The sequence below is a fragment of the Salvelinus sp. IW2-2015 genome, linkage group LG13, assembly GCF_002910315.2.
Source record: "Salvelinus sp. IW2-2015 linkage group LG13, ASM291031v2, whole genome shotgun sequence".
NCBI lineage: Eukaryota > Metazoa > Chordata > Actinopteri > Salmoniformes > Salmonidae > Salvelinus > Salvelinus sp. IW2-2015.
Window position 1 is genome coordinate 50,205,621 of NC_036853.1, and position 22,615 is coordinate 50,228,235.

General features: G+C 41.5%; 2 protein-coding genes and 1 long non-coding RNA gene across 3 annotated transcripts in view; 1 reads left to right on the forward strand and 2 right to left on the reverse strand.

Annotated features, from left to right (window-relative positions):
• Positions 1 to 22,615, reverse strand: part of LOC111971329 (choline transporter-like protein 1) — a 58,063-nt gene that overhangs the window by 21,611 nt on the left and 13,837 nt on the right. The gene's annotated exons all lie outside the window — the stretch shown is intronic.
• On the reverse strand, positions 13,484 to 14,381 carry LOC111971888 (uncharacterized). Its single transcript, XR_011480805.1, has 2 exons — positions 14,019 to 14,381; positions 13,484 to 13,904 (listed from the first exon to the last, which is right to left on the reverse strand). It is a non-coding gene; the product is annotated as an uncharacterized lncRNA (long non-coding RNA).
• Positions 14,820 to 20,201, forward strand: LOC111971627 (E3 ubiquitin-protein ligase TRIM21-like). The gene is made up of 2 exons (XM_023998482.3): positions 14,820 to 15,017; positions 15,554 to 20,201. Exon 2 carries the CDS (start codon positions 15,556 to 15,558, stop codon positions 17,185 to 17,187), a length of 1,632 nt encoding a protein of 543 aa, XP_023854250.1. The 5' UTR covers positions 14,820 to 15,017; positions 15,554 to 15,555; the 3' UTR covers positions 17,188 to 20,201.

Below are 22,615 nucleotides of genomic sequence, written 5' to 3' on the forward strand. Positions count from 1 at the left end.
TAGTGCAATTTTTTCCTGGTTTACATTCACATTCTGCTCGTATTCTCCCTATAAACAATGACTTACTTTTGATATTACCCTAATAAAGTTTTGAAACGTTTGGGAAATTTGGTATGGTTTGTCTATTATTAAGCTTTAGCTACTGCAGGCCTTTGATGTGATGGCAGTGCGCCCCGGCTTTCCAACTGATTTCGACAATTTGAATTTGAGGTGAGGAAGACTTTCATGCCAACCAGAGTTACTCCTATAATCTAACAATATAATGCTCAACTTTATACAAAATATTGGATCGAAAATMTTTGAATTACCCTCCTTCTSTACATCTATATCTGTATAACAGACRCGGTAGCCATYTGACATAAAGAGATGCCCKAATACCAGCAGCCCCAAACTTCTAAAGAATAAGCTACCAGCCAAACAAGCTTGTAGGAATTGTACTTAAACTCCCCCCTCMTACCTGTCTGGAGGTTGAAAATGTTTTGTCTATCTTTGTAATATGTCTGTATCTATGTCATTATATATGTACATGTATTTATGGAAATAAGTCCCTGACTTTATTGTTCAATCCCGCTCACTTTAAAAAAATCTTTGTTTATGTATTTTTTAACTGACAAATAAAATCAATCAATCCAAACTGTGCAGTGACTGTCACGTTTTGACCATAGTTCTTTTGTATTTTCTTTGTTTTAGTGTGGTCAGGGCGCGAGCTGGGTGGGTATGATCTATGTTTTGTTTCTCATGTGGGGTTTCTCGTTTGGCCTGATATGGTTCTCAATCAGAGGCAGGTGTTAGTCATTGTCTCTGTTGGGAACCATATTTAGGTATCCTGTGTTCTATTGTGTTTTGTGGGTGGTTTCTTCAGTCTTTGTGTGTCTGCACCAGATAGAACTGTTTCGGTTTTCACTTTTGGTGTTTGTATTTTGAAGTGTTCTGGTTTTTGATTTTATTAAATTAAGAATGAACATAACTACGCTGCGCTTTGGTCCTCTCCTTCTTCCACCGACGAAAGCCGTTCCAGTGCCCAATTGATGAATAGAAAGAGACATCTGTTACAAAACACCTTAAGTTTTGTCCACGTTCAGAGATTAACAAGCCAAGCCTTCAATAATGGGTAAGCCTACAAGGTTGCAAGGGATGTATTTTATGATTGTTGAGAGTGACATAGTCTATTTATTTTGTTGTTGAAAATGCATACCATGATATTGAAGTGCTCGAAGTYAGTATGCTTTGTTTTTTGGTTGAGTGGTGCACAGTAGCTGTGCGGTAAATCACCGGGGAAGCCAAGCCAGAAAAAAAGGCATATTACAACAATTGTGATAATTGTGTTTGGTCTATAACGTGATAATTCATATGCCTTGCCAGCGTGATATATATATATATATATCAAAGCATATTGCATGGAACAAACAGTTAACGTTAACGTTTCTGACATTTTGGGACCACTACTGATTTAGAACCACGGAGAGTTACCGCAAGACGCAAAGAAAACAGGAGCTGCCTCCACTATTCCAGGTCCATTTCAACATTTCAACATCACCTATGCGTAGTCTAATACAGTGACAACTAAATGATACCAAAAACAATTTAGTCCAATTACCGTAAGCTAAATATGAGGTGGCTGTCCGTGGTTCTGATTTATGTGTGTCTGTGTGTGTGTGTGCGTGCGTGCGCACGTTCGTGCAAGTAGAAAAAAACTTGTTGACTCACCCTACTTGTAGAGAAATGCCAATGCCATACACCTCTCTTTCATTGTGACGAAGCGGTTTATCACTCTGTCATACAGTACACACTATGTTTTGTTGTCCTTGGCAACCTGGCTAAAATGCTTGCTCACTAGCCTATCTTCATTTCATGGGCAACGTTAGCTAGTTACAGTAACATTAGCCTTCTATATCTAGCTACAGATCGAACTTCCATCCTCTCAGGCCATGGGCACAATGTATGAATTTATCGTTGGATCAGAATCGCTGTTATAATCAGTGTCCAGTATGGAGAATTAAGTAAAACCACAAGTCCAAATCCCTATCTCCATCCATGGTTAATTTAGGAAAGTGACAATTTTAGCTAGCTAGCTAGCCACCGGAGGACAACAACACAAAGAGATGTAAGAATTCAAGTTGTTTCTGTCAATGACGTATGCTCTCGATGCGATTTTATTGGAGAGAAGCCAAGTCCAAACAGGATTCCCTTGACACTTTTTTTTTGGTGCTCCAGGACCATTCACAGTTGAGCTCATTCAGTTTAGCACAACACTTATTGGCAATTATTTTATACTTTTTTTTATCAAGGGAGGCCAAATGCTCACTGGCTTCCCTTGCATTAGATGCTACGGGCTGCAACAATGTCATACTCTTTTGGACCAGGCAGCATCAGATAGATGGCCTACACATATAGAGACAGAGCGACGCTGTTTCGCTCGCTCAGATGCTTTCTCCGATTAGATACATTCAGCCACTTGCGTACTGAAGGAAAATTAAGAAACTAAGAGAGATGAAAGATACATTTTTGATGTGTTTTTTAATTCTGTTTTGTGTGTTGGTGGAAAATTTGTTGCATCTACAGCAGTATTCAAAAGTTTGGACAAACCTACTCATTCCAGGGTTTTTCTTTATTTTGACAATTTTTKACATTGTAGAATAATAGTGAAGACAACAACACTATGAAATAACATATTGAATCATGTATTACACAAAAAAAGTGTTAATCAAATCCATATATTTCATATTTGAGATTCTTCAAAGTAGCTACCCTTTGTCTTGATGACAGCTTTGCACATTCTTAGCATTCTCTCAACCAGCTTTTTATTTTACTAGGCAGGTCAGTTAAGAACAAATTCTTATTTACAATGACGGCCTACCCCGGCCAAATTGTTCACAGCCCTATGGTACTACCAATCACGGCCAGATGTGACGCAGCCTGGATTCAAATAGTTAGACTTTCTTTCCTTCTTATATATTTCTTTTGATTTGTTTAACACTTTTTTGGTTACTAAATGATTCCATATGTGTTATTTCATAGTGTTGATGTCTTCACAATTATTAAAAATGACAAGGGTTTGAAAGAGAGGACTAACTGGTGTCTCCAAGTGGCCACACACATCTACAAAGTATTGCCAATGCATATTTAGGACTCAAAGAAGAGTCTTTAACTATAAGGTGCTTTTTTTAGGCTCTCCTAGCTGTGCCATTGCGGAACTAGAGTAGTTGTTTTGTTTGGAACACAACTCTGCATCCCCACCATCACACACTTGCTGTTGTTGTTTATGCAGTCCAAAAAGAAAGCTTGTTCTACTGCCAACATGACTAGCTAGGTTATAAAATATCATCTTGCAGTGTTAGGCTTTCGCAAGGCAATTCAGAGAAACAGATTGACATTTTGGTGAACATAGAAACGAGCCATGAGTGCATTCAGGTGCTTCTCCTGCTGTGAATTTCCTTCACAATAGACAAATAGATTCTGTTCAGAACAGGGTATGACGCCACGTCATCCTGTAACTGTACATCACACATAGTGATCATAAACATTGTCACTCTATAGACATGAGTTGTAGGATATGGAGATGTAAAGTGCACATTTACAGGTGTTTGGCTTGTTTGTATGACATCAAAGAAGTATATATTATAATCCTCAATGCCTCATCTTTCAAAAATTCATAGAGTCCTCTTAATTTACAGCATTTCCCTCACACAAATAACCAAAAGTTGCCCAATTAACGGGAGGGATGGAGGCAACTACTTGTCGYGTGTGGTGTTGAACTTCAGAACGGCTGTCAGTCAAAACCCGTACAGCACTGCAAGGCGCAGAGCCTGAGCTCTGACGCCATTTATAGCATGTTAGTGTACAGCCACTGAGTTCCAATTTAAGTGCTTATCAGTGCTGGAATTGTCAACCTGTATACGGGTACGAATGTAAAGGGCTACCACAGGCTTAACACCTAAAAAAGAGAGAGAGAGTGACTGTGTGTGTGTGTAGAGATGATAGAGGGCAAGTCTAATTTTAGTGTAATATGTGCATGAACACTGTTTACCATATAGAAAAGTAGTAAAAGTAGCACTGGGTAAAARCAAAGGCTATGTTCCATTATCCACTGAAGTGGTAACCTCCCGAGAAGCCGGTGTTCGAGGGACATTATCACTTTTAACGGGTTACCAACATATTCAAATAAAGACTGAAATATTTTAATTAAAAACGTTATTTTGATTAATTGATTCATACTATTTCACCCTTCCACAATATATAGTCMAGACACAAATCTAGGGTTGCTACCCATCGTTTCCTAGAGACGTGACCCAGTCGTTCAGTCTTTTTGTTCTGTATCTATGGACGTGACCCAGTCGTTCGTTCTAAATRTTTCATTGCCATACTGGCTGGCAACATTATCCCTTACTTGTTAGCTAGCCAACTGAAGGCTAACTTACAGTCACGTCAAAAAAGTGTAGCCAGAATAACAGCAAAGTAGCTGCATTTGCATAAATGGTTTTCTAGTGACATTTATTTGGATACATCCATAACAAAGAGCTAATGAGGCACGATTTCGCATGGCATAGAAAATGTGCTCTCTCGTCAGAACACGGTTGTTCAGAGGAGCCAACAACACAGCTATAACAATCACTTCAAACTAAAGCTGGAAAGATTACAAACTAGCTGCACTTCGTCTTCGTTTGACCTTTTTTTCAATTGAYATTTCTTTGTGTATATCCATTAAAATTATRRCAGCTGATTCATGATTTCGACTGGCTGAGAAACGCTGYCTGCCTGTTTGTCTYGTCCCGACTCCCGACACGTTCATTACTATGGGACAGCTGGARATCAAATTTGAATATTGAAACAATATTGCAAATGTCGGAGAGACAAGGTTTACACWAATCTCCGCTGTTGAAAACTAAATGTTAGTCTAAAAGAAATATGAGATAATGTCGAGATGCTTTTTGTAGTGGAGATCAAGTTTATAAATTGCTTGGCTGGGCTGATGAGACAGTGGATTGCGCAGTCAGATGAAACAGATTAAATAGGCATTTTAATGTAATAGATTTAGTAACTTGTGGAATAGACCGGCTGGAATGCGGTTTTAACCAATCAGAATTCAGGATTAGACCCACTCATTGTATAAACTAGCATACCAGTTAGAATGTATGGCCTGATACATTGGAATGCTAGTGTGGATAATGGAACAGAGACCAAAATAAGGCTACCTCCCGGTTCTCCACCTTCTACCGAAGAATGTACGACATCAATTTAACAATGGTGGAAACTCCCACTAGCCAATTATTACACCAATCCATTCCTTTTAAATCCATGACTGGTGGAGAATCAGGACGTAGCCATAGCCTCCCACCCAGCCTCGCTTCCCTTTCCGTCAACATGAGGGACTTGTCCATGTAGAACTCTCAGCCGGAGCTGCCGTCGTTGTGCTTGGTGTCCACGGCAAAGCAGAGGAAGAGCATGTCCACCACGATCTCAAAGACAGACAGGAGAACAGGCAGACGATGAGCAGGGGCAGGACCCACACCGTGTAGTCCCACTGGTAGTTGAGCGCAAGCACAACGGTGAACGGAGTGCAGGAGACAATCAGTACCTGGACACACACATACAAAGGAAAAGATGGAGAGAAAGGAGGGTGGGAAAGGGAGAAAAGAGAGAGAAAGTGACAAAGACAGAGAGAAAGAGAGACTGTGATGGATTGAATAATATTATTATGCTTGTAATATACACATACATAATGAACTGACARAAAACTATTCTAAAATGGAGCAGTGTCGTGGAAATTACCAGCAGGGACTCAAAGTCAAACTTAAATTAATCCTTCTTTCTTATCAGCAAGCTGGAGAGGTTCCAACAAACTTAATGCACCGTAGTACACGTCGGTTGAGAGCTAAGTCCCGTTAGTTCTTTTATATACTGCTTACAAAGACAAGTTAAATTTGCATGATTCACATGATTTATTATTCATCATTAACGTTTGTTTCCTGCACGTGACCGACCAATACTGCACAAGGCTTCTTCTCTCCAAGCTGAGACCTTGAAACTGAGATGTCCTTTTTGGGTTTTGTCCATTTTCCAACCAGTACACCATCAGCATGAGAGAAGTTTGGATGGTATCTCTCTCCATGCTCACTCCACGTGGACTCATGCCGCACTCCTGAGAGAAATGGCAGTTGATAGCTTCGACTGGATGCTGTGCACGGGTCTCTGGCTCGGTTTTCAGGTAGAAGTGGTGAAGGACAGGGTCATAGTGAACGCCATTGTCGCCATTAACTTCTCTAGGATAGGGGGCAGCATTTTCACGTTTGGATGAAAAGCATACCAAAATTCAACTGCCAGCTACTCATCCCCAGAAGATAAGATATGCATATTATTAGTAGATTTGGATAGAAAACAGTCTGAAGTTTCTAAAACTGTTTGAATCATGTCTGTGCGTATAACATAACTTATTTAGCAGGCGAAACCCCGAGGACAAACCATTCAGATTTTTCTTTTTTGAGGTCACTCTCTTTTCAATGATTTTTCATTGGGAATCCAGATTTCTAATTGACCTTCTTGCAGTTCCTACCGCTTCCACTGGATGTCAACAGTCTTTAGAAATTGGTTGAGGTTTTTTCCTTTGTGTAATGAAGAAGTACGGCCATCTTGAACGAGGGTCACTTGAAGTGTACTGTTTGTTAGAGGCGCATGACCAGAAAGCTAGCTACAGTTTGTTTTAATCCTGTATTGAACACAGATCATCCCGTTTTCAATTTTATCGATTATTTACGTTATAAAATACCTAAAGTTGTATTACAAAAGTAGTTTGAAATGTTTTGGCAACAGTTTACAGGTAACTTTTGAGATATTTTGTAGTCACGTTGCACAAGTTGGAACCGGTGTTTTTCTGGATCAAACGCGCCAAATAAATGGACCTTTTGGATATTATCGACGGAATTAATCGAACAAAAGGCACATTTGTGATGTTTATGGGACATATTGGAGTGCCAACAACAGAAGCTCGTCAAAGGTAAGGCATGAATTATATTTTTATTTCTGCGTTTTGTGTCGTGCCTGCAGGGTTGAAATATGCTTCTCTCTCTTTGTTTACTCTGTTGCTATCCTCAGATAATAGCATTGTTTGCTTTCGCCGAAAAGCCTATTTGAATTCTGACATGTTGGCTGGATTCACAACAAGTGTAGCTTTAATTTGGTATCTTTCATGTGTGATTTAATGAAAGTGTGATTTTTATAGTAATTTATTTGAATTGGCGCTCTGCATTTTCTCTGGCTTTTGGCCAAGTGGGACGTTAGCGTTATTTGGAATATTTTAGTAAAGTTACTTGTGTTACTCATCTCTGCTGTCCTGCGCCTGACTCCTCTGCACCAGCTACACCCAGACCATTACAGAATCACACACCACAAAAATGGAGTCAGCAGGAGCAGACATACCCCCCTTTGGCGGTCGAGGAGCGCGTCCAGCAGCATGCGACCATGTTGCAACGTCTCGGCACTGCCATGGATCGCGTGCTGCAGACGATGGACCGATGGGAGAGAGAAGTTCTTCCAGCACCTCCACCAGCACCACTACAACAGGCACCACTGTTCACCCCTCCTTCACCTGGTCCCAGTGGGATTCGGCTCGTGCTCCGGAGGGAGTATGATGGGACGGCTGCTGGATGCCAGGGGTTCCTACTCCAGATGGAACTCTACCCGGCGACCATCCACCCGGCTCCTTCAGGACGTGAGAGCATGTCCGCCCTCGTCTCCTGTCTCTCAGGGAAAGCCCTGGATTGGGCCAACGCCGTATGGGGGGAAGGAGAAGTGGTGTTGGACCATTACGCGTAGTTCACCCACCACTTTCGGGCAGTTTTCGACCACCCGCCTGAGGGTAGAGCGGCGGGTGAACGTCTGTTCCACCTGAGGCAGGGGACGTGGAGCGCACAGGAGTTCGCCTTGGACTTCCCGGACCCTGGTCGCCAGCGTGGGATGGAACAACAGGGCCCTGATAGTTCACTACCATTGCAGTCTGCGCGAGGACGTCCGTCGGGAGTTGGCCTGCAGGGACACCACTCTCACGTTGGACCAGCTGGTGGACCTGTCCATCCGGCTGGATAACCTGCTGGCTACCCGCGGTCGTCCGGATCGGGGCCTGTCAGTTCCATCCCCCAGCACCACCGCTTAGACGCCCATGGAGCTGGGAGGTGCTGCGCTTAGAGCGACCGGAGGAGGGGCCATTCCCTGCACCAGCTGTGGCCGCAGAAGGCACACTGCTGATCAGTGCTGGGGAGGTTCCTCTGGGAGTCGAGGCAGCAGGAAGGGCACTCTCGTGTCACCCCAGGTGAGTCGGCACCAGGCTCACCCAGAGCCCCCTGTTGCTCACATGTTTAGAAATCTTCCTGAGTTTTCCCCGCATTCCCAGCATAAGGCGCTCGTAGATGCAGGCGCAGCTGGGAATTTTATTGACAGAGCATTTGCCCATAGTTTAGGGATCCCCAGTGTTCCTGTGKATATGCCCTTCCCTGTGTATGCCCTAGATAGTTGACCACTAGGGTCAGGGCTAATTAGGGAGGCCACCGCTCCACTGGGCATGGTTACGCAGGAGGGTCACAAGGAGAGAATTAGTATTTTCCTTCTCMTGCGGTTCCCGTGGTGCTGGGCCTACTCTGGTTGGCCTGTCATGACCCCACTGTTTTGTGGCAACAGAGGGCTCTAAAGGGGTGGTCAGGAAAGTGCTCGGGGAGGTGTGTAGGGGTTTCCATCGGTGCTATTACGGTGGAAAGTCCAGACCAGGTCTCCACCGTGCGCATCCCCTATGAATATGCCAGTTTGGCTCTCGCCTTCTGTAAGAAGAGGGCGACTCAATTACCACCCCATCGATGGGGGGATTGTGCGATAAATCTCCTGGTAGACGCAGCACTTCCCAGGAGTCACGTGTATCCCCTGTTACAGGAGGAGATGGCGGATATGGAAACATACTGTAAGTACAAATTCTTATTTACAATGACGGCCTACCCCGGCCAAACCCAGACGACGCTGGGCCAATTGTTCGCCAACCTATGGGACTCTCAAACACAGCCGGATGTGATGCAGCCTGGCTTCAAACAAGGTACTGCAGTGACGCCTCTTGCACTGAGATGCAGTGTCTTAAACCCGTCGTCCGGGTTTGGCCGGCGTAAGTCGTCATTGTAAATAAGAATTTGTTCTTAACTGACTTGCCTAGTTAAATAAAGGTTAAATAAAATAAAAATAAAAACCTTCTTACTTAGATCACTGGTGAAACTACAGAATTGAGTAAAAATATTTGGAAATTGTCAAWAACGTCTCTTATTCGTACCTCTGTCCCAAATGTCCCCTGTTTGATTTCAGTGAGTATGTCACGATCGTTGTATGTTGGAAGAGAGGAGGACCAAGRCGCAGCGTGATAACAATACATTCTACGTTTAATGAAACGAAGAACACTTGACTAACAAAACAACGAACGAACGTGACGCTATAAACAAATAGTGCTGACACAAACACTACACATAGACAATAACCCACAACCCACAATACAAAACAGGCTACCTAAATATGGTTCCCAATCAGAGACAACGCAAAACACCTGTCTCTGATTGAGAACCATATCAGGCCAAACACAGAAATAGACAAACCAGACAAACAACATAGAATGCGCACACAGATCACACCCTGACCAAACAAAACATAAAACCTACACAGCAAACTATGGTCAGGGCGTGACAGAGTACCCTTCATTTTCACTGGCGGCTTATCTATTTGTCCACCGTAAGCTTTAACAACAGATGGCAGCCCCTAATATGATATCAGTCCCAAGGTTCAATCACTCTGTTTGTCATGTGACTTGGTATTGAAACATTTACTTCTTCAAATTACTAACATATGCAGTGGTGGTAAAAGTACCCAGTTGGCATACTTGAGTTAAAGTATAGATACCTTAATAGAAAGTTACTCAAGTAAAAGTGAGTCACCCAGTAAAATACTACTTGAGTAAAAGTCTAAAGGTATTTGGTTCTAAATATACTGAAGTATCAAAAGTACATGTAATTGCTAAAATATACTTAAGTACCAAATGTCTAAGTATAAATAATTTCAAATTCGTTATATTACGCAAAGCAGATGGCACCATTTTCTTGTTTTGAAAATGTACGGATAGCCAGGGGCACACTCCAACACTCAGACATCATTTTCAAAAGATGAATTTGTGTTCAGTGAGTGTGCCAGATCAGAGGCAGTAGGGATTACGTCTTGATAAGTGCGGAAATTGACAATTTCCCTGTCCTGCTAAGCATTCAAAATGTAACAAGTACTTTTGGGTGTCAGGGAAAATGTATGGAGTAAAAAGTACATTATTTTCTTCAGGAATGTAGTGAAGTAAAAGTGAAAGTTGTCAAAAATATGAATAGTAAAGTACAGATACCCCAAAAAACTACTGAAGTAGTACTTTTAAAAAGTATTCTTACTTAAGTACTTTACACCACTGAAAATATGGCATTAGTAGAGGGCTATTTGATAGCCACTGATGACATATTACCATTCACATACTGTCAACACTCATTAAATGTGACTTCAACTGATAGATCGTGAGTACCTAGAGTCTTTACACTTTACCTCCTTCATCAATGTCTTTGTTACTCTCACTAGTCTTCATATCTGTTTCCATCAACTAAAACCCTTCTACTCCAGTATAGAAAAAGATTTTAAATCACTACTGCTAAATACACACGGAACACTCTCAAACATTGTACTGCTTTTACCCCCATTGTAAGGTTAAAAACTAAACAAAACATACAGCAATCAAATGTATTTATAAAGCCCTTCTTACATCAGCTGATGTCATAAAGTGCTGTACAGAAACCCAGCCTAAAACCCCAAACAGCAAGCAATGCAGGTGTAGAAGCACAGTGGCTAGGAATAACTCCCTAGAAAGGCCAGAACCTAGGAAGAAACCTAGAGAGGAACCAGGCTATGAGGGGTGGCCAGTCCTCTTCTGGCTGTGCCAGGTGGAGATTATAAAAGAACATGGCCAAGATGTTCAAATGTTCATAGATGACCAGCAGGGTCAAAAAGTAATAATCACAGTGGTTGTCGAGGGTGCAACAGGTCAGCACCTCTGGAGTAAATGTCAGTTGGCTTGTCATAGCCGATCATTCATAGTATCTCAACCGCTCCTGCTGTCTCTAGAGAGTTGAAAACAGCAGGTCTGGGACAGGTAGCACGTCCGGTGAACAGGTCAGAGTTCCATAGCCACAGGCAGAACATACATGACCTACATGTGTGCATCATTTCCAATCCCCTATATATTTTTTGGGTAAATATATATATCCATATACATACACATATGCACACATATACATATACTGTATATACATACACATACCTACATAGACATACATACTTTTTTTTTTTATTCCCTGCAAACCCTACCACCCTTCCCCCAATTGGAGTAAACTAATAAACAATAACACTTAGGCTTCTACCTTCAGTTTATACATCTTATACACATTTTACAGACACAATCAATTTACAATAGTTATATTTTGTTTGTTTTTTGTCCTTCCTCTATTTCTGATGTCCATCCAGTTTGATTTCTATATGTAACTGTGCTATTTCACAAACTTTCTGAACCTATATAAATATATATACACACATACACTACTGGTCAAAAGTTTTAGAGAACACCTACTCAGTCAWAACATTTTTTTTATACATTGTAGAATTATAGTGAAGGCATCAAMACTATTAAATAACACATATGGAATCATGTAGTAACCAGAAAAAGTGTAAATTGATTTAGGAAATAGTTGAACTGATACAGGACAGACCTGGATTCACATAACATTTGTTTTCTTTCAGATACTTTGTGCGTTTGGTTGAGCCTGCATATGGAGTGCCAGACAAACATTTAACAAATATTTCAATGCAGTGGTGGGCTGTCAGGGCCAGCAAGGCCTTCTCTGCTGGCCTTATAATTTAAAAAAATATATATTTTCGCACAAATATGTATTAAATTATTCCCCAAAGTAAGAGTTATACTCTTCATTTCATAGCTTTCCTCTTGGTTGCACTGCTTCCAGCCCCAGGTTGAGATTTGGAGGGCTGGTCTTTATGTTAGATCTTTTATCYAATCATATTCAGCCATCATGTGTTGCCAGGGGTCTAAAATCTGCCCTCAGGCCTTGAGAATCAACAGTGCGGGCGCTTGTAGCTTAAAGTGAATGGAAATTAAAATTTTGTGTCAACCAATCAGCTTTAGAGTTGGCTATTGTACGCCCGCTGGCTGGCTCCAGTGTTACACAGGAGCCAGCTAGCAGGCGTAGTGCGTGCACGTCTTTTGATTGGATTACCAATATTGAGAGGCAGTTCCTATGGGCAGGTCTATGCAGAAACTCAGAACTAGGAAACTGAATTTGATAAACGAATTAATTYGCGTACTACTAAGCTGTTTTTTCAACCCACAATGGCGGAAGGAGGAGAAGATATCRATTTGGTCGAGGATATAATTATAACGCCATTCTCAAGACGAACTTTTCAAGAAAAGTTAGACATTGTAAGGAGAGGTCGCCCGACGCCGACGCTACAAAGCCTGTCACAGGCGGGAAAGGGGTTCGTTCGCCACTTTCAAAGTTCCAACTACGAGCGCTATCAATGGCTCACAGGCTCCGAAAAGCACTGCAAACTGTACTGCTGGGAATGCCTATTATTTGCACGTGATCGATTTGGTGTTTGGAGCCACACTGGCTTTGCAAACTTGAGTTGTCTAACCAAGGCAGCAACGAGACACCAAAGTACGGCTGGGCACTTACAAGCAATGGTGCTTTTGAAAACTTTTGGGGACACCCGAGTGGATCTACAGCTCAACGAACAAGCGTGCAGGGCAACGGAGCTGCATAATGAAAAGGTGAAGAAAAATAGGGAAATATTGAAAAGACTCATTGATTGTGTCATGTTTTTGGGTAAACACTCTTTACCCCAAAATGTCAATTTTTGTCAATTTCAAGGTGACGCAACGCCTGGTTATACTGCGTTTCTGTCTAAATGTATAGTGTCTAGAGCCATGGCATCATAATGATGGTAATAAGAGGTGGATTGATTCGGGTGGGACTGTGTAGGACCTCACTGAAGGCCCAGGCCCCAGGCCCACGGCACACCACTGTTTCAATGGTGCCAGATTGGTGGGGTTGTACTTTTGGGATGATTCTATTGGTTATAATGCACCAGGGAAGCGCAATCAGTGCAGCTAATGCATTTGACAGAAGAAGAAAAAATACACTTTGAACCCTGGTCTGATACAGGGCAACTTCCAGTTCACCACATCAATCACAAGCATTTAATTCAATATATGGTTTTATTGTTGGGTATAAAAAATATACATATTTGGGTATATGGTTTTATTGTTTCTCCCTCTTAGTGGATATCTTAGTGACATAGACACAAACCCATGTTCAAGATTGAACTGATCCTCTCTTGCCCCACAGCTCTCACAAAGACAAGAGGACATTGATTGTTTTTGTTTTCTTTTATTAATATGCAAAAAAAGGTATAACAATTCTGTTATGTAACAATAACTCATGAAGGAAATAGAGATACAGTCATAGGGAATCCCGTTTTCTATGGATAGGGTATTACAAACTTAGTAARCAGTAATGACTCAATGTTGYCACAATTTAGGGATTGTCAGTTATGATCATGTGTTGCCTYTRACATAAGACAACCTCAGTATTTGTAGGACCTGCATTTCATTAGACTTCTTCAGGCACCACAAGCAGCAGATGCAGGCTTTCAGCATACAGCGAACACAGGCATTTTCCTACAAACAGTGAAGACATTCTGCATTTTCTCCTTTCACCCATTGTCTGGCTTGACTTGATAAACGGGTAGTTGATTATCCTCTATGCAACCGCTGTGTCAGATTTCAAAATAAACTTTACGGAAAAATAATTATCTGAGAACGGCGCTCAGAGCACAATCCAGCCAAAGAAATAGTCGCCATTTTGGCGTCAACAGAAGCTACAAAAACACTATAAATATGCACTTACCTTCGAATAACTTCATCAGAAGGCACTCCCAGGATTCCCAGTTTGACAGAAATGACTGAAAAGTTCCATAAAGCCCATCATTTAGCCACTTGTTGTTAGCATGTTCAGCCCACGAATCCATTTTCATGACGCACGAGAAATCCCTCCAGACAAAAACTCAAAAAGTTCCGTTACAGGTCGTAGAATCAGGTCAAATGATGTTTGCAATCCATATTTAGTATGTGTTTTACATTAATCATCAATAAGAATCCAACCGGAGAATTTCATTGTCTGAAGAAAGAGCATTGGAACGAGAGCTCTCTCTCTTGCTCGCGCGCAAAACGAGACTGAGATTTGTGACGACCACTCACTAAAATAGCTCCTATGAGCCCCTCCTTTATAGTAGAATCATAAGACTAAAATCTAAAGACGGTGACATCTAGTGGAAGCCCTAGGAAGTGTTTGCTTTTCCATAACTAGAATGGGTATCATTTGGCACTGTTTTGAAAATCGAGTTCTCACTTCCTGTGTGGAAGTCTTCTCAGGTTTTTGTCTGTCAAATGAGTTCTGTTCTACTTACAGACATAATTCAAACAGTTTTAGAAACTTCAGAGTGTTTTCTATACAATAGTAATAATAATATGCATGTATTACCTTCTGGGGCAGAGTAGGAGGAAATTCCGTTTGGGTACGCAATTCGTTCAAAGTGGAAACACCGCCCCCTGTCCATAACAGGATTTATTAACYTTGTTTGTATTGAGAAGGTAAAACAATGTAGCAGCCATGTGAAGGGTTAATTCTGTTCCAGAGCAGCACTGGGTGGGGAGGAGCATGTTGATGTCACTTTGCTAAAGTGAAACATAAATTACTAAACAAGCTGTATGTCACACGCATGAATAAACTCTTAAACACTTCAGACATCTCTCTTAAACCACTACACAGCCTCCTATGTTTTTTAAACCACAGTATATACTAAAGAAAAACCAGAGAACACGCTTACACTATTTTACACAGACACGGGTGAGTAGAGATTTACAAGGATCGGTGAATAAATATTACTGTGTACATTTATTTGATGGTAATCTCCTGTTTTTATCTACAGTACCTATGTTTAACTATATTTATTAAATGTAAAAAATGATACTGTATGTAGTACGGCTAAATAACTTTAATCAAGATTGGTTAATATCCCTTAATGCCGTGTTGACAATGGCACTGAAACTATTGACAGCTGACTCATTCCAGGAAATKGAATATTTGTTAATAGAAAATTGTGTCAAGGCCCAAGGCCATTTGAAACCAGATAAGCCAATGATGACACATACCAAGAAGACTATGTTAAAAAAAATACACCATTACTTTGATGTAACATCATGCATAGACATAGATATTCCAAAAACATACATATTGTATTAATGACTGATTGATTATAATCTGGACCTGGAGTCTATTATTCTTTTGATCCGAAGGTTTGCTGCAATTTGCTAAATGAAAACGTTGAACTTTAACTGTGCTTTACAGTTTCGACTTTGCTCTCTCTCTCTCTCTCTCTCTAGATATGTCTTCCTCCAGCATTCTACGTTCTGAAGAGCAGTTCCTGTGYTCTATCTGTCTGGATGTGTTCACTGAGCCAGTCTCGACTTCATGTGGACACAACTTCTGCATGGYCTGTATCACAAAGTACTGGGATAGCAAGGAMCTGTGCCAATGTCCACTGTGTMAGGAGAAGTTCTACAGACAACCTGTGTTTCGTGTTAACACAACGTTCAGAGAGGTGGTAGAGCATTATAAAAAGTTGAGAGACAGAGGTAAAGATGAGTCCCCTGCCATACCTGGAAAAGTGCCCTGTGACGTCTGCACTGGGACTAAGCGCAAGGCCCTGAAGTCCTGCCTGGTGTGTCTGGCTTCTTACTGTGAGACTCACCTGGATCCTCATCAGATTGCCCCACCCTTAAAGAGACACAAACTGATCAACCCTGTGGAGAACCTGGAAGACAGGATSTGTAAGAMGCACGAAAGACTCCTGGAGATGTTCTGTAGGACAGACCAGATATGTGTGTGTCAGTTCTGCATTGAGGGAGACCACAAGACTCATGACACTGTCCCTATAGAGGAAGAGTGTGGRGAGAGGAAGGCTCACTTGGAGAAAACTGAGGCAGAAGAAGAGCAAATTATCCAGGAGCGACTGAAGAAGGTTAAAGACATCAAACTCTCAGTAGATCTCAGCAAGAGAGATGCAGAGAGGGAGATAGCAGASAGCATACAGGTCTTCACTGCTCTGGTGCGCTCCATTGAGAAAAGCCAGGTTGAGCTTATTAAAGGGATTGAGGAGAAGCAGAAAGCAGCAGAGAGGCAGGCTGAAGGGTTCATTAAAGAGCTGGAGCAGGAAATCAATGAGCTAAAGAGAAGAAGCACTGATCTGAAGCAGCTCTCACAGACTGAGGACCACCTCCAACTTCTCCAGAACTATCCATTACTAGTGTGCACCCCTCCACCCACCAAGGACTGGTCTGAGATCAGTGTTCACAGTGATCTGTGTGTGGGGACTGTGAGGAGAGCTGTGTCCCAGCTGGAAGAAGCACTGAGTAAAGAGATGGAGAAGTTGCCTGAGGTCAAACTGCAGAGGATTCAGCAGTATGCAGTGGATGTGACTCTGGACCCTGATACAGCAAATCTCTATCTCATCCTGTCTGAGGATGGGAAACAAGTAAGACGTGGAAACACACCACAGAATCTTCCTCCCAATCCAAAAAGGTTTGATGGTCATCGATTTGTCCTTGGAAAGGATGGCTTCTCCTCAGGAAGATTTTACTATGAGGTGACGGTTAAGGGTAAGACAAGATGGAATTTAGGAGTGGCCAGAGAGTCCACTGACAGGAAGGGGAAAATCAAAATGAGAACTGAGGATGGACTCTGGACTGTGTCCCGGAACTATGAGAATTTGTACAAAGCCGGTACCTCCCCCCCTGTTCTCCTCTCCTTGAGAAAGAAGCCCCTGAAGGTGGGGGTGTTTGTGGACTATGAGGAGGGTCTGGTCTCCTTTTATGATGTGGAGTCCAGGTCTCATATCTACTCTTACACAGGCTGCACCTTTACAGAGAAACTCTTTCCATTCTTCGGCCCCTCTGATAATGATGATGGTCAAAACTCAGCCCCTCTCATCATCGCTCCTGTCAATCGCACATACTGATTAAGCAATGCAGAGGGAACAGTTAATTAACTAATTACATTCACAAATCTTTGAATATATCAGTTTAGAAATGATCATATTTAGCCAGTTGACATGACACATTATTATATTTTCCATGGATGTCCTCTGTAATCTCATCATCAAATGAAAATTGAAACTTCTTAACTCTGTTAGGACAGATTGAATATTACTGGGGGAGGGGTGGTCCAAAATATGGGAGGGTTGTCAAACATTTTTTATTGCTTTGGAGAGGGTTGTGTGGCTTTTGGGGGTTACAGGGGAGGGTAGTGTATTTTTTTCCCGGGTTTACATTCACCATTCTGCTCGTATTTTCCCTACAAACAATGGCTCGACTTACTTTTGATATTACCCTAATAAAGTTTAGAAACGTTTGGGGAAGGTTTGGTATGGTGTGGCTATTATTAAGCCTTAGCTACTGCAGGCCTGTGATATGAAGGCAGTGCRCCCCGGCGCTCCAGCTGACTMCGACAGTTGAACTTGAGGTGAGGGAGACAGTTTCAGGCCTACCAGAGTTACTCCATTAATCTACCAATATAATGCTCATCTTTATACAAAATATTCAGATTGAAGGCCTATACATTTGCCYTCCTTCTGTGTGTATATGTCCSTGTAGCAGACGCAGTAGCCATCTGACATAAAGAAATGCATGTCAGTGTCATAGCATGCCACCTGCATATCTCTCTCTGGGGTTAGGCCTAAGCTTATTTTCCTATATAGATGTTACGTATATATATATTTATTTAAATGTTACTATCATACAGTGGACACCTAAGCCTATCGRCCTTTGCATGCAATGCCCAATGTGTCACCGCCTGGTACGGCAACTGCAACACCCACAACCGCAAAGCTGTCAAGAGGGAGCGGCGGTCTGCCAAACGCATTACCGGGGGCAAACTTCTCGCCCTCCTGGGCACCTACAGCCCCCGATGCCATAGGAAGGTCAAAAAGTTCATCAAGGACATCAACCACCCGAGCCACTGCCTGTTCACCCCGCTATCATTCAGAAGGCGAGGCCAGTACAGGTGCATTAAAGCAGGGACCGAGAGACTGAAAAACAGCTTCTATCTCAAGGCCATCTGACTGACTAATCAGCCATCTCCAGCACATCAGAGGCAGCTGCCTATTGACATAGATTAGGAATCACTGGCCACTTCTAGAAATGGATCACTAGCCACTTTAATAATGTTTCTGTATCTAGCATTACTCATCTTATATGTATAAACTGCACTCCGCACTATTCTACGGTATCTTAGTCACTTTTGAATTGTATTTACATATTGTGTCACCCGTCCTTGTTTTTGAAGGAAAAGCACATTTTCTGTCCATTAAAATAACATCAAATTGATCAGAAATATAGTGTAGACATTGACATATTCAGAGAAATGAAGGCTATTGCATGCGAGAAATTGCCAAGAAACTGAAGCTCTCGTACAACGCTGTGTACTACTCCCCTCACAGAACAGCGTCATTAAATAGTCCCTGCAAAACACCAATCTCAACATCAACAGTGAAGAGGCCACTCCGGGATGCTGGCCTTTTAGGCAGAGTTCCTCTGTCCAGTGTCTGTGTTCTTTTGCCCAACTTAATCTTTTCTTTTTATTGGCCAGTCTGAGATATGGCTTTTTCTTTGCAACTCTGCCTAGAAGGCCAGCATCCCAGATTCGCCTCTTCACATTTGTCGTTGAGACTGGTGCTTTGCGGGTACTATTTAATGACGCTGCCAGTTGAGGACTTGTGAGGCGTCTGTTTCTCAAACTAGACACTCTAATGTACTTGTCCTCTTGCTCAGTTGCGCACCGGGGCCTCCCACTCCGCTTTATATTCTGGTTAGAGCCAGTTTGCGCTGTTCTGTGAAGGGAGTAGTACACAGCGTTGTACGAGATCTTCAGTTTCTTGGCAATTTCTTGGAATAGCCTTTATTTCTCAGAGCAAAAATAGACTGACAAGTTTCAGAAGGAAGTACTGGGACATTTTGAGCCTGTAATCGAACCCACAAATGCTGAAGCTCCAGATACTCAACTAGTCTAAAGAAGGCCAGTTTTATTGCTTCTTTAAACAGGACAACAGTTTTCCGCTGTGCTAACATAATTGCAAAAGGGTTTTCTAATGATCAATTAACCTTATAAAACGATACATTTGGATTAGCTAACACAACGTGCCATTGGAACACAAGAGTGATGGTTGCTGATAATGGGCCTCTGCACGCCTATGTAGATATTCCATAAAAAATCAGCCGTTTCCAGCTGCAATAGTCATTTACAACATTAACAATGTCTATACTGTATTTCTGATCAATTTGATGTTATTTTAATGGACAGAAAATATTATTTCTATCAAAATCAAGGACATTTCTAAGTGACCCCAAACATTTGAACGGTAGTGTATACATGTATGTATTCATTCTTAATCCATTCCTTACTTAGATTTACATGTATTTTGGGTATATGTTATGAAACTGTTAGATATTCATTGTTAGATATTACTGCACTGTCGGAGCTAGAAGCACAAGCATTTTCGCTACACACGCAATAACATCTGCTAAACCCGAGTATGTGAACAATACATTTGATTTGATTTGAAGGGCGATAGTCCAGTGTCACTTTGATTATGTCTGCACATCATGGTTCACCAGCAGCCCCAAACATCTAAAGAATAAGCTACCAGCTAAACAAGCTTCTAATAATTGTACTTAAACTCCCCCTCACACTCATCTAGAGGTTGTATCTATGTAATGTGTCTGTATCGATGCAATGTGTCTGTGTCTATGCAATGTGTCTGTATCTCTGTAATATGTCTGTATCTCTGTAATGTGTCTGTATCTCTGTAATGTGTCTGTATCTATGTAATTGTATACGTATTTATGTTTAAAAAAAATAGGGTCCACAATGGAAATACTGTATGACCCTGACTTCATTGTTCAATCCCGGTCACTTAAGAAAATCTTTGTGTATATATGTGTTTTCTTTACTGACAAATAAAATCAATCTGATCTCTGCAGCGTCCAATTGATGAATGGAAAGAGACATCTGTTACAAAAAAACTAATTTTTGTTATGACATTCAGAGATTGTCAAGCCAAACCTTCAATACTGGGTAAGCCTACAAGGTAGGGAGGGATGTATTTTCTGTTYGTCAAGATYGACATAGTCTATTTATTGTGGTGTTGAAAATGCAAACCATGATATTGAAGTGCCCAAAGTCGGTGTGCTTTGTTTATTGGTTGTGTGGTGCACAGTAGCGATGTGTGGAGAAATTCACCCGGGGAAGCCAGAAAAACAGCCATATTACAACCTATGTGTTGTGTTATTTGCGTTGTTTGCTGTATAATGTTTGATCATATTCCTTGCCACCATGATATATAGATCTAAGGCCGAGACAATAAGACACAGTGGCAGAATAAATTCAAACAAACCTTTGTTTCATCACAAAACCAGAGAGCAACCTTTGTCCGGTGAAGTCCACAAGGCATATTGCATGGAACAAACAGTTACATGACCTACACCAAGTTAACGTTTCTGACATTTTCGGACCACTAATGATTTAGAACCACGGAGAGTTACCGCAAGTCGCAAAGAAAAAAGGAGCTGCTTCCACTATTCCAGCACCATTTCAACTTCAACATTTCAACATCCTCTTATGCTTAGTCTAATTCAGTGAAAGTCACCAAAAACAATTTAGTCCAATCAACGTAAGCTAAATATGATGTGGCTGTCAATGGTTCTGACTTCTGTGTGTGTTTGTGTGTGTACGTACAGACACTCCAATGCCATCCTCTCTTTCATGGAGATGAAACGGTCTATCACTCTGTCATACACTACACACTTTGATTTTTGTCGTCCTAGGCTACTTGGCTACATTGCTTGCTCACTAGTTTAACTTCATTTCATTGGCAACATTAGCTAGTTACAGTAACATTAGCCTTCTACATCAAGCTACATATTGAACTTCCATCCTCTCAGACCAGGGGCACAATGTATGTATTTATGGTTGGATCAGAATCGCCATTATAATCAGTGTCCAGTATGGAGAATTAAGTAGAACCACAAGTCCAAATCCCTATCTCCATCCGTGGTTAATTTAGGAAAGAGACAATTTTATCTAGCTAGCTAGCCACCAAAGGACAACAACACAAAGAGATGCAAGAATTCAAGTTGTTTCTGTCRATGACKYATGCTCTCGATGYGATTGGAGAGAAGCCAAATCCAAACCAGCTTCTATTGAMACTTTTTTTTGGTGCKCCAGGACCATKCACAGTTGAGCTCACTCAGTTTAGCACTGATTGGCTWTTATTTCATACTTTTTTATCAAGGGAGGCCAAATGCTCRCTGGCTTCCCTTGCATTCAATGCTATGGGCKGCAACAATGTCATACTCTTTTAAACCAGACAGCATCAGATAGATGGCCTACACATACTGAGACAGAGCGACGCTGTTTCGCTCRTGCCTCTTGCGAATTGAAGGAAAATTATGAAACTAAGAGAGACGATAGATCAATTATTTAATATGTTTTCATTTTTCTCTTGGTCCATGAATATATGAGTACAGAATTACAATCTCACAAAGCAGTAATGACCCAATGTTGMMACAATTTAGGGATTTACGGCCWGTACAGGTCYGGAACGATGCACCAATTTGATTGTATTTTAACCAAAGCTCAAGATCACAGTCTTGGCATCGTAAAGGACCATAACTGTATTACCATTATTGCTCTTTGTTTTTGTTGTCAATTGTCTGTCAGTGTTGTTTTATCTGTTGTTGTTAATGGATGCTGTGTGGGTTGTCTGCCACCAAGTGGCATGTTTTGTTATGTCCTGCAGATTTGTTTTTTAAACTCMAATAGAATATATGAAAGAGACAAACTCAATAAACAGTAATGATCCAATGTGGCCACAATTTAGGGATTGTCAGTTATGATCATGTGTTGCCTTTAACATAAGACAACCTCAGTATTTGTAGGACCTGCATTTCATTAGACTTCTTCAGGCACCACAAGCAGCAGATGCAGGCTTCAGCATACAGCGAACACAGGCATTTTCTACAGACATTCTGCATTTCTCCTTTCACCCATTGTCTGGCTTGACTTGATAAACTGGTATTGGTATAAGTCAAAGTGAGTATGTTTAAAGGATCTGGGACATTTTTTGCTTCTTAATTAATGGTCAAATCTGACAAGAATTCATTCCAATGTGGAATTAGAATTCTGTTGTTGTTGATGCCTAAAACGTTCCATAACACTGCATAGGTCTTGTTTCACATTTCTGATTCACACTTATTCTCCTAGATCTAAAACAATTAAATAACACTCCTGTTTAAACTGTTCAACTTGTTTGTATTGAGAAGGTAAAACAATGTAGCAGCTAGTGAAGGGTTAACTCTGCTACAGAGCAGCACTGGGTGGGGAGGAGCATG